Below are 13,129 nucleotides of genomic sequence, written 5' to 3'. Positions count from 1 at the left end.
ACTTCCATATTTGGAATTTAAGCACGATTTTGATATACCTAGTTAGAATTTACAAAACAGGTAACACTGTTTCTGTTAAGATAATAAGGCATCAGCCCAACTGCAAGACAAGCGAAGCCGGTACGGAAGTTCATATGGCCCTTAAGACAGGACAGAGCGACACAGAGAAGGCTAGCGCTGCAGCAAGGACAAGTAGGCGCACCATTTGCACAACAAGGGTCTCACTCCCAGGACTCTCAGACCTGATGACCACAGGGAAGTTGCAATTCGGCAACTGCGTACCATGCAAAAGGCCAGTGACATGATACAGAAAAATAAGCCATTCCTGAAACAGTGCATCGAGACATGTGATTTATTTTTGGATCAGTACTTCAACATTTTTCCAAATTAAACCTCAAGATACCTTTTCACGGCCCATGCCAACGACTATCATGTTTTCATTCAGCAGTTTCAACTAAATTCAAGTGCCATTTGGAACCCGAGGGCACATACCTAATCTAGTATAACTTTATCTGCTGCTCCAGTAACTAGATTCTCCTCCCGCAAGGTCTCTGTTCATTCAAAGTAGTACACAGTAGAACCCAGTAGTACCAGTTACCAAGTATATTTCCTGTCTGCTGGCACAGGACCTCTAACAAACAGAAGTGCAGGGGGAAAAAAAAGTGAAAAATAAGAGAGTACTCTCTCCTCAGAAGGCATTTTGTTCACATACTCTTTTTTAGTTCTTTGAGTGGAGAAATCAATAGTGCTTCTAAATTATACAAACCAGGTGTTTTTGTCAGAGACAAGAATTTTACTCTTTTCATAGACTATTCTGACAAATGATTTTTAAAAGAAGATTTATTACAAAGACTTTATTATCCTTGGTCCCCCAAGAACTTTTTCATTCATTTTAAATCATATTTCACCTCCTACTCAAGGACTGCAAAAAATGTATAGTATCACAGAGATTATAAAGAAGAGAAATTGTGAATTATGAACCGCTATGTTGAAGAAGGCAGTATTTTGTGTTTGCCATTACTTGAAAATGACATACTGCTTAAAGCTTTTTGACAAATACTTTTGACAAAACATTTGAGTTGCAAACTTGCAACACAAATTAACTAATGCAAAGCAGTCTGTCTCTCCTAACTTCCAGGAACTCAGAATAATACCAGAAAATAACTTTCTGAAGCTTGCCAGAATGGCTATGCATATTAGACAGGGACATAGTATTGCTTTTCAGCTGGACGTTCTTGAATTCTGTTTGTGTGACAGCTTTGTAGTTCAAATACAGTATGCTTCATTACCTTTTCCTCTTAGAATATTTTCTCAGATTTCTAGCATTTAAAAGGAGATTAGTATTTTAAGGAAATATTAATTGAACACAAGGAACAAGGGATGAAATCTTTCCATCTTCAGTAAAACAACCCATGTATCAAGCCATGTCTTTTATCATTAAACCTTAGCATAAGCCAGTATAAAGAAAAAGGCTGCTCCCTAGGACCAAGCAGATTCTTCCTTGTAAGAAAAAAACCTATAAATAATAGCAAAAAATACCCCAAACTCTGAAGAAAAAAAATCTGAAAAAAACCCTATACCACGAGTTTTAAAGTGGAAATAGGCAGTCATGATTAACTGTGTATTCCTTATGGCAATAATTTAATTATACAGAGTAAAACTACAGAGCTTTCAGAAAAGCTTCCTTAATTTACTAGATAATCTACAAGCAATTTCCTTATATGGCTGGAGAGAAATCACTGCTGGATGCTTTAAAGCTGGAAGATAAATGGCCTTTGAAACAGAAATCATTGTTACTAACTGGAATAATAAAACTCTTGCACCACCATTGTTACAGATTCCTTTCATATAAATGTATTGCATTTTCTCCTGAGTGTGGTAAATCATTATCAAATCAGTAAAGGTGTTTATTGAATTTATGTAAATTAACAATGCAGCTTTACAGGGAAATGGGAGAAACAAATGAACAAGAAGGTACTTAGGGCTTTTAGTTTTAAAAATTCTTTAACATGACATCAGATTAAAAAAAAATATATATATACTTGAGCTTGTATGTTGTAGGTAAAAATGGAAACCTGTTTTGTCAATATATAAAGAGACTAGACAATGATCTGGTAAGATGAAACACCAAACATAGTCTGGCTAAGAGCTCTGACTGTTAATTCTGATCTTAAAATTCTAAAAAATTCTTCTGAATATGACAACTTTTGTGTCACCATTTAGAACTTTCGTATTACTCAATTAATATGCTGTTCTTTATGGAAAAGCTAGACCTCACTGAAGAGTAGTCTTCAGCAATAGAGACTACTTACAACTTTTTGGTAGAATTAGTTGGTTACAAAAACCTTTCTTGAAATTTGGTCAAACTCTTAACATTAAAGACAATATAATTCTCACAATATATTTTTCTCTGCAGGACACAGCTCCAGGAGTATTTATTATTTGGCAAGCACAAAGACAATATCTCTTTTCACTTTCACTGCAGAGTGTTTTGGGGTGGTGGGTTTGGTTTTTTTTTTTCAAAACTCTCAATCATTTTTTGTAAACAGACCGTATACTTAATATAGATTTTGATACGGAAAATGGTCAACTTGGGCATCAGACTAGAGTACGGTATAATTCAGAATTTTAAAATATTAAGCTTCCAAAAAAAACTCATTAGCTGCTTATGTTCTGAACACCAGGCCCATGCTAAAAGTGACCAGCATGGTTAACTGCCTAGATTAACAAAATCCGACCCTGACAGAGTACACCTATTTTTAATTTATTATATATTTACTATAAATTTCTAAAAATCAGACAATAGACATAAAAAAACCTCTTATACTTTGCTGTAGTTTGTACATTTTCATTTGCAAAATGAAAAAAATAAAGAACCAAATAATTTTTAAAGTTTACACTTTCGAAATTCTAAACACTGATTTTGATATTAAAAAAAGACAAATGAAGGACAAAACCAGCAAAGAATGTCATTCATACTCTAGAGCAAAGCAAAAAGAGCATAACTCAATGATTAGGATGACTTATCACTTAGAACTGTGTCCATGGAGAAAGTACAAAATTTGCCACAGCCATAAAAGAAATAATTTTTAGCACCATAGTTCAAGCAGACCCATAAATAAAACTACAATTATCCGCATCACTAGAGAAGTCATATTACAGAATTTCCACTGTTGGGAAAATATTATAAATAATCCTTGCAATTTATGAAGTATGAGACCTTACTGCTTCCTTTGGCAATTCCAGGCAGTGATGATTATCTGGCAATACTCCAACCTGAAGATAACAGGCTAATGTAATCCCTAGTTTTCTCCTATTCATGCATCTTTTCCCTCTTCACAATTCAAAGTTCACAGAAATCACAGTTTAATTAAGAGTGCCTTCATTTTTTGCATACACAACATACCTAAAAACATTGATAGATTTATTTGAGTTTTCTTATTATTAATCACATCAAAACAATTTCAGTGTATTTTGGATGATACAAGGATTCAAGCTCTAGGAAATTAAATACAAGTTACATCTTACCCAGAACATTTCCTGCAGGTACTTCTTCAAGATCTTCAAGTTCTCTTCCCATAAGCAAGTAGAGATTCTCCAGTGTACAGCAAGTCATATGAGGAACTAATGGCAGATCATTTGTAGCAGAACACTGGGATGACAGCTACACAGAGTGAAACAACCAGTGTTGGATATTTATCACTTAGTACTGACAAAAACTTCTTCCTCAAAACCTCCTTGCATTCCAAAGCTAAGAAATACATTCTAAAGCATTTTCATTTCAAAAGTTAGATATTAAAAACCAACATATACTTGAAAATATTTTTTCCCCTTCCAAAAATCCAGTCTTGTGGCAAATGAGCAAATGTTACCAAGAAAATAAAAAAATAATGCTTTATTTGGTAATTTTTAAGTGTGTACGACTCCTAGCTCACTTTTCATTGTCACCAACAGAACAAATGTTTTAAAGAAAATTCATAAGTAATGAACTTCTATGATCACAATCTCAAAACATTTAACACCATTTTTTTCAATACTATTATGCACTTTCCTGTTCCCCAAAGGCATTGTTTTTTCCTTCACAAGTTTTCTTTGAATCAAAGTATGCACATACTGGACTTATTGTTAGCTAATATAACACTGTACTTAAACTATTTTGGAAATGTTAAGGTTTATAATGAATTTATGGACACAACCAGCTATTACAATTACCTGAATTACTTTGATACTTTTTGGAATTTTTGACTTGAACTTTTTATTTAATTTATTTTCTGAGCGAGCAACATGTAAATAGTTAAGTCATCAGTGTTTCAAAAGAATCCCAAGTTACGGTAACAGTTCACTGTCACTTCTTACCTTATGCAAAGACTCAGCAGGATCATATTTTGGTCCTAAAACAAAGATCTTTTGCCCTCTTTGCACCACACCACTGAATACTCTAGCGAAAGCAATGAAAGACTCCTTGTTGTCTGCTTCCTGTTTCATTGCCTTTGAGGTCATGGTCTCCACTTGACCAGTGAGCTGTTGCACTCCACCTAATCAAAGTTAGAAAAAGATATGAAGTATAAAAGCAGTTTCTGCCTTATCATCTGAAGAAAAAAAACATAATCAATTATATATTATCCTATCACATCTGGCGACACGTTAAAAGACAGCAAGAATGCCCCACTGTAACTCATAATCCAGTCCTGTTGCTCATACATTGCTTCTGTAGCAACTTATTATTAGGCTATTTAGTTGCAGTTTTTTGTAATGAAAAAGTTACTCTCATAAAAGCTTAAAGGAATTAAAGTTATATTGGCATAAAGTAGTAACAAGTCCATAACAAGGTTCTAGCAGTAAGCTAAACAAACCTGAATCTTTCTACCCACAAGGGGAAAAGTCAGTAGCTGCACCTTTCTACTTAGAGTGAAAATTATTTAATTTTTCAGCAGAGCATGTCCTTCAAGCATCATCTGTCTTCACTGACTCAAAGTTCTGAGACCAAGCACATTCTCAGGCTATAGGAACAGGTATCCATGGCACTACTACAGCATTTATGAACTGTCAGCTTTCTTACAAATTCCTCCTCACTCTTCATTCAGTTCCATCTATTGAACTGTTTAGACTGGCATTAAGATAACTCTTTCCAAGGTACACAGCCCCTTGACAACACCTAGACACTACTATTAAACGTCCTCTGAGAAAAACAGATAGCAGAGCATTACATACCTTTTGTATCACCAGTGTTCCCAGTTACTTCAGATGAAGTTTCACTTGGAGGCTTTTCTGACAGCTCCTTTCCTTGATTTGCTGCCAATTTTTCTGCATGCCTTCGTTTTGCAAGTTCACGCCGATGAGCTATTTCTTCTTGAGTTAAAGGCCTACATTGTATTTTAAAACATTAGTATTTGGAAATGTCATTTATTATAAAAGAAATTAAATCACAATACTTAAAATACTATATTTGGCATAAGTAAAAACTGATACAGAATGCCTTTTGTCCCCATGATACTATATATTTTAATTCAACTAAAATTAGCAAACTACCACGTTTAGGAAGAGGCCACCATGTTAAACTTCTGTTTATTTTGTCAAAATAAGTCATTTCTGCCAGTGACGTATGAATTCTCTATTTTTCAGAAAAGATCCAAGCCAATTTTCAAAATTGCTTTTTACACCATGTCCAGTATGTTATCCCGAGCTAGAATGACAGCTAAGACTAAGCATACAGTGTACTAACCTAAGCTTAACTATAGTTAGAAAAAAAACTACCAGACTTTTCTTCTAAATACGTAAAGATCAAATACTGTAATTTTAAATTACTTGTGGTATCTTTATTATTTTAAGGTAGACTTTACGGCAAGTGTTCAAATGCAGGGAAAAGTCTTTGCTTGCTATAGCTACCTTTCCATAAAGCGAATAACCTCATCAGGGACTTAAAGCTGAGACACCAACAACAAAAAATAATTTTAATATTGTGATACAATTTCTATCTACTCCCTGGTAAACCCTGCTTTAAAACAAAGTGCTTTAACATAAGATTTAAAGCAATAAATAATAAAAATTAAAGAATGACATTATCATTCTTACATAAGGCAATATAAACAGACTTGTTTTTAAATGCAACTCTTTTCAAGCATTTTAAACAGCAAAGGGCGTTACACATACATGAAATATAACACCACTGCCTGAAATTGTCCATTTGATTTTTAAATCTGGCCCTAAATAAAAATCTGTGATATGAGATTATCTTCTAGTTTAATAAAGTCCAAACAAGGAAATTAATTTCAAATACTAGTCATCCTCTCTTTCCAATTCCTCCTCTGTTTCTACTAACTTCCCATATAAAAGAGCTGAACCTGTGATCCTGCTATAATCATTACAGATACTCTTAAGAATAATCTATTCTGTTTAGTAATTTCAATATCAACAATTTCTCATGTAATGTGTTGTCATGTGCCTACGTTAAAAAAAATAACCTTTATCACCATGGCTTAAAAGCAGGAAAAAAAAATAAGTTATGCAGATATAATTTTTTTCATGGAACTACAATGCTTTAGTTTGGGTTTGTTTGGGGTTTTTTTGCATTGGAAGCAATGGAAAATCAATATTATGATGCTGTCCAGCATAAATAAATAATTTTTTGCCAAAATAACAACCAATGCATTTTTTATATTATATAAATATTCTTAATGGAATTCTAACTCAAGAGAAGAAACAGAAGAATTCTCTCTATGACAAAACATACATTTGTACAACACAACTGGACAAACTAAGCCCAACGTCTTAGATCTTGACTTCAACTCAAGACGGTGAACATAAGCCCACAGCAAAACCCCATCTACATGATGTGTCCTTACACCTGCATCTGCTCATATGACAGAGGCAAGAACAGTGGTTTTTAGTATTAAGATGGTTTAGGATTCGTTCAGTCAATTGTATCACGCACACAGTCTGATGAACAGAGCATTAAAAACAAAAGTGCCCTATTAGTAGTTTCAGCTTGCTTAGTAGCCTTGAGCAAGTCACTTCCTCTCTTTACTTTAATTTCTACACTTATAAAAAACAGTTCAAGATTTCCTGAATAGCAGTGGTAGTAATGAATGGTAAGAGGAAGAAAACAGTGGGAAGCACTACAGCAGTGTAGTAATTTTTCATTACAGAACAGGCATATAAATATGGTCTCTACTTAAAAAAAAAAAAAAAGATTGAAACACATCCCCGTATCAACTATTCCATACACCCAAAGAGGGAAACCACCCATCACTTAAGGGTCAAAGTTTTTATGTGTAGCCAGTACAGACACTTACTGCACGCTTACTCTGCCCTTAACTGGATTAATTAGGGGCAGAAAGCCCTGAACACATGATGTGGCTGAGACCAACTCACTGCCAGTAAGATTGGTTTTTTATATCATAATATGGATGCTTGTCTGCATACAACACCTTCTGCAAGAGACTTAATTTAAAAAATGCTTACTGAGACCCTTCATTTTATCAGAATTGTTCACAGAGCTTGAGGAAATCACTTTGAACACAGTTATCATGCTTACCTTGAATCCAAATGTTCAACTCGAAAGAGTCAGAAAACTATACATAAATTAAAAATCTCTCTAAAAATGACCTAAGAGAGGCCCCCAGGATAAAATGTCAGAATTTGAAGCACAGACTTTCAGAACTCAGAACCTGTGACAGACACATTACATGTCATAGAAAAGGCAAAAGTAAGACAGAATTGCCACTACAAACTTCTCAGCAACTTTTTTCTCTTTTTCTTTTTTTTCCTTTTAAAAAATAATCTCTTAAATGATCATTGCGACAGAATTAAGAATACATATCTCTGAAATTTGGGATAGTGCGGTATTTCTGTTTGGTTTGTTTATTTTACTGCAAAAGAGAGTGAGGCTTAACAATACAAAATGCAAAGCAGATGGTGGAGGAGAAAACTTTTTTTATGATGATTTTTTTTTCCTGAAGGCAGCTGTTCAAAGCTATTTAAGGGTTTGGAATGTCTGAAAAATTCCCGGAGGAGAAAGATTGATAGGGAAAGTACAGATGAGACAGCCAAGGGTGTCATAAATGCAGTCTATATATGATGGCATAGTATACACACGAGGACATATGTATGCATTCCAACACATTTTATTGTCCAAAAATACTTTTCATTTGTGTAAATAATCCTGAGAGTAAAAGAAAAAAGTCTGTTTTTTTTTCCTTTACATGGTATTTTTAAAAGTATCAGTATATTTAGGTGTCAGATAGCCCTAATCACAAATGTTAAAGGTACCTTAAAATCCTGAATGCACTGGCGTAAGTTGCAATACATGTAAGTACAGTCAATTACATTCTCAATTTGATAAGAAGCAGATTGAGTGTGGGTGGGACTTTCGCTAGTAGGTACAACCTAGACTTCCATCCTGGTTTCTGTCAGCGTCAATTTCTATAAAATTAGTCACTCCCGATAGTACCATTAGAAACCACAAAAAAGATAATGTTGTCAAATAAATCCTTATATAGAATTTTAACACACTCAAGCAGAACACAGAACAAGATAAATGCACATAAGGCACTGGATCTGCAACAAAACTAGTTTTAAATTATACCCTGATTTATTCAATTTCTCCAGTTGGCAAAACCAATCAGAAGAAAAATCAATTTTGAATAAATGCTGCCCAAACCAGAAGAAAGATTCTCTCCTCTTTTTCCCTATCATATTTCTTCCGTCCCCTTTTTTTCAATCCATAAGAAAAGATCTACAGCCTCATAATATTGGCAATAAAAAAAATGGACCATGCAGGCACACAAAAAACAGTAAATGAAAATTCTGGAGCAGGAAAAAAAACCAAAACAAAAAAACCCCCCAGATTGCCTACCTCCAGAGAGATGCTACAGCATTCAGACACCATACACATGAACCAGGCACAAGTAACAGAGCTGACATAGATGGGTAACCACATTATTACTAACTCATCTTAACCTCAACTGTGTGGTAAACAAATGCTATGGAAATAATAACGTGGAAAAGAGCATGATATACATACTATTACCATTCAGTAGATTGTTGATTAAATGAATCAGAATTCAGGTAATGTAAGCAAGCTACTGCGGACTTCTTTATTCCCACATTCCCTCAGGATAACTCATTTAGTTCAAACTGAACGACAACTAAACTTCTTCATGCAATCTATCCTCTGAATATGATACCTTTTCTACTCTTCCATGTTATCAAAGACAGACTTCATTCCAAAACATTTCAAAAATTCATAGTGAATAATCAAAAAACCCATGCATAAACTGGCCTCTCATTATTAAAGAGTTATGTTTATTTTTTTAAGCTTTTAACCTTCAGACCATTTTAAAAAGGAAACACCACAGTCAGAACATCAACTGATTTCCAAAAGATTGACGCTACCGTCACCAAGTCTCTGTGATGCATCTCCCATGCCGCGAACAATGTTTTTGCAGTGGCTGAGAATACTTTCTCTCCATACAGTTTTTACCAGTTTAAATTCCATGAGCTCATAGACACGTGCTTGACTTCATGAAACTACGGGGGTAATTTCTGTTAACATCTTTGAATCCAAGTAATTTATAGAGAATCTTCTGGACTACTCTTCATGTCTCCGCTCTTCAGAATTAAGTTCTACTTAAATCACTGGCTGCTGTTCTGCTCACCATCTGGCTCTCAAAGACTTCTGACAACTGTCAGAAGGACAGCTCTCTCAAGTGCAGCTTGTTTGCTACAATTCAGCACAGAGTATGTCCAGTGGTTTTCCTAATCCTTCTGAAGTTCATTAATTTCTGGATGAAACTGCTTGATGTCTATGGAACTATTTCCATTCACAAACTAATGTACACCTACTAAGATTATTTCCTATCTTCTCTATTGCAACTGAAAGCACTAGGCAATTCACAGTAGAAATAAATGTGTATACACAAAATGAACAACTGAAAATTATCCAAATCAGAATTTACATGAAATTTCATACAACAATCTTACAGGGCTCCTGCAAAGGGGAACACTCGATAACTGTTTTGTATTATATTATATAGCAATTATCATTCATTCTGAGATACATAATGAATCGAAGATATCAATATCAAGCTGTCATACACTGCCTTGAAAAACACTCAACCGATATACTGACCTTTGATTTATCTCACATACTAAATGTGCAATAAAGAAAGAAGAAAATTGAAGCAAAACTCTTTCAGAATGTTACAAACTTTTCTCTCTTAAGCTTACAATTACACAAACTAAATTATGTCCAGAGATTCAAATTTCATCCATTACTACATATTGCTCTCTTAGACCAGTTTCAAAGGTCTTAGCTGGATTTAAACGTATGCTATTATGATGAAATTTATTTCACAATAACCATAAGTAGCGTTTTTAATTTTTGAAGAGCATATATTACTGTATTAATTATATAACTGGGTGCCATCTTCAGATGTTAACCTGTAAATCTGACAGGCTGTTCAGATGACTCATGCCATATTAATTTCTAATGCACTAACTACAATTTAGAACAAACTATTAATGCAAGCAGAAGATGATGGGTTCAGATCACACTGAAGTCACTGAAAGTCATATTGCCTTTAAACATAAAAATTAATTTACTTGCAAGAAGATAGTAATTTCTTACAGATTTTGGAGCTTTATAAACGTTCTCTTCTTTTGATCAAGGCAATGTAATGTGTTTTTAGCTGAAGGTTGGGCAAAAATCACAGGATTTACGTTTTTTCCAATACAGTTTTTAGGAAACATGACAAAGGAAACAGATGAAGTACTCTACAATCTGTTGGTTTAAGACATGCAAACAAGCTGTACCACAAAACAAAGAAACAATTATCATCATAATTTCATGCAGAATTGTATGGGAAAGTGCCTATTTCATAAGAAAAATAAAATCCTGATTTCAAGCTGACTGAGGAGAAAGAAGTACCTTTCATATTATCTGGAGGAAAATGGTAAGGTATTATAGGTTTTATATCCCCTAGTGCAGTCATGAAATATAATTTTAGTACATCAGGTTGTCTGGTCAATAGACTTTTCTTTATTACCACTGAAAAGTAGAAATGGAATTTCTCTAGTGTACTCTATTTATTTACATTATTCAGCAGGATTATAAGAATGATGGACTTGAAGTAACATAAATGGTTTGCCTCCTAGTGCTGACATTGCATCACATCACTGTGACATTTATACATAAAGCTCCACAAAGTTAGTAGAGGATTTCATCATAACAAGCATCTGATACCCAATTTACATTGTCTCAGTATTTTATATTAAATACACATAGTGGCAGCTAAAACTACTTAAAGTGATCGTAACTAAATATTTCTCTTTTACACTGGATTAGATAAAGACAGAATTGTGAACCTCAGGAAGAGCAAACTGGAACATTTATAACCTGTACCTAAATGCCAAGCTCTGCTTTTATTTATACACCTACACTCAACCATTCTGTTTTAGACTGCAGCTGTAAAACACTAGTAGAAAGGAGAGAAAGAAACAGCATACGCTGAATGAACACCTAATTCTAAACACAGGAATACTTAAGAATAAATAACCACAGGCACCATCAAATAAGGCCTCATTACATAAAGCAAGTAGCTCCAAAAGAAGCCAATATGGCCCTATTTTCTACTGGTTTTGGTTTTAGATGTTATTATTAATATCTAAAATTTACACCTTTGTCTGATTTGGTTGGAATTAGTGAATAATTTCAGAAGTTCACACAGAAGAAACAGGAAGACAAAACACATTTGCACAATTCTTGTTTCTTTAGACAACCTGATAAAAACTCAGGGACATGCTAGTACCATATAAAAGTCAAATTTTAAATCTTTCCAAAGGAAGATAAATATAAGCTGTCAACCTGTTGTAAACTGGCCACAAATTATTTTCCCATGTATTCTAGCATTGTAACAGCTGACAAACTTTGTTATTTAAACAGTAAAAGCAAAAACATAGCAGTTTTAGTATAGAATCTATTAATTTTTAAAGTCACCTTTTAGGAGATATTAGTTGCCAACAGCAGTCTCAAAGGAGGTTGTTTTAATTAAAAATCCAACCTTCGTTATCATTTAGTGTACACCCTGGACTTAGGAGAGCTTTTTGCTTTTCCCAACCTATGCTTAAAAAGCATTACAAGCATTACAAGCAGATGGCAGAAATAAGGCTAACTATAAAAACTGCAAAGTCAATTTGCAGCTTCTAAGGAATTTACAGAAAGGTAACATTCCCAATACCACCTTACAAAAGGAAAGAAAAAGAAAGTGGCATGGATCTACTTTTTCCTCTGGAAATAGAGGAGTGTAAGTCTTGCCATTAAAAAAAAAAAAAAAAAAGATATCTAGAGAAAAATCTCAGATTTTTTTTTTTTTACATGCTTTAACATGCTTAAAAATAATCCCTCCCCCACCCCTCCCAAAGGATGCAAATAACCTAGCAGATAGGTCCAGCAGTCAAACATCAGAATACACAAGAACACAGTTGTGGCTCCTTAAAATTAACATGTAAATGGAACATCCAACATGCGTTAATCTTCTTAAATAGGTAAACATGAAACCACTGTTAATCAACATAGTGTATGTATTCTTTGTTCCTCCCTATGTTCAGGCATTCTTATGGAGCATCCTCATGGAATGCCGGTTTAAATATTGGATCTCACACACTCCACACAGCCATCACTCAATTCTGTTAACCAGTCTTCACTGTGTGACTGTACATAGTACACAGTAGCCAATATAATTCAAAACATGTGCTTAAGAACCACATTTACACAATGCTGTGTTTTTAAAACTCTTATATTTTGTTTCACAGAGATAGCTTTTCTTCCTCTTTAAAACTAACCTCCTTTTCTGACTTCTTCCAAGAACTGCTTACCTGTAGAATCTTAACAATTAAGATATCAAGAAATACATATTTAGCTATATTACTATTTTTAAAAAAATTGAATCCAATTGTCACTTCAAAACAAAATTGTTAATACTACCTAATCAGCAAAATTACATAATGCTGGTAATGACTGGTTATCTCAAAGAAAAACAGTCATGTGATTTCACTTAAATACTAGCCAATTAGTAACTAATTGAATAATTTAATATTAAGGCCAGTAAGAAATACTTTTCACACAAACTAC

At 34.0% G+C, this 13,129-nt stretch overlaps 1 protein-coding gene across 3 annotated transcripts in view; it reads right to left on the bottom strand.

Moving 5' to 3' along the window:
• Positions 1-13,129, bottom strand: part of EFL1 (elongation factor like GTPase 1) — an 83,548-nt gene that overhangs the window by 53,534 nt on the left and 16,885 nt on the right. For all 3 annotated transcript variants that reach the window (XM_087743866.1, XM_087743868.1, XM_087743867.1), the window contains exons 13-15: positions 5,212-5,363; positions 4,357-4,535; positions 3,529-3,664 (exon numbers count right to left, since the gene is read on the bottom strand). In XM_087743866.1, the coding sequence (XP_087599992.1) occupies positions 3,529-3,664; positions 4,357-4,535; positions 5,212-5,363 (467 nt within the window). The remainder of the gene's footprint in view (positions 1-3,528; positions 3,665-4,356; positions 4,536-5,211; positions 5,364-13,129) is intronic.

The sequence above is a fragment of the Nipponia nippon genome, unplaced genomic scaffold (assembly GCF_047370975.1).
Source record: "Nipponia nippon isolate SJK-2023a ecotype South Korea unplaced genomic scaffold, ASM4737097v1 scaffold_9, whole genome shotgun sequence".
In the NCBI taxonomy this organism is placed as follows: Eukaryota; Metazoa; Chordata; class Aves; order Pelecaniformes; family Threskiornithidae; genus Nipponia; species Nipponia nippon.
The sequence above is the reverse complement of the archived record's forward strand: the minus strand, read 5'-3'. Positions and strand labels throughout refer to the sequence as shown.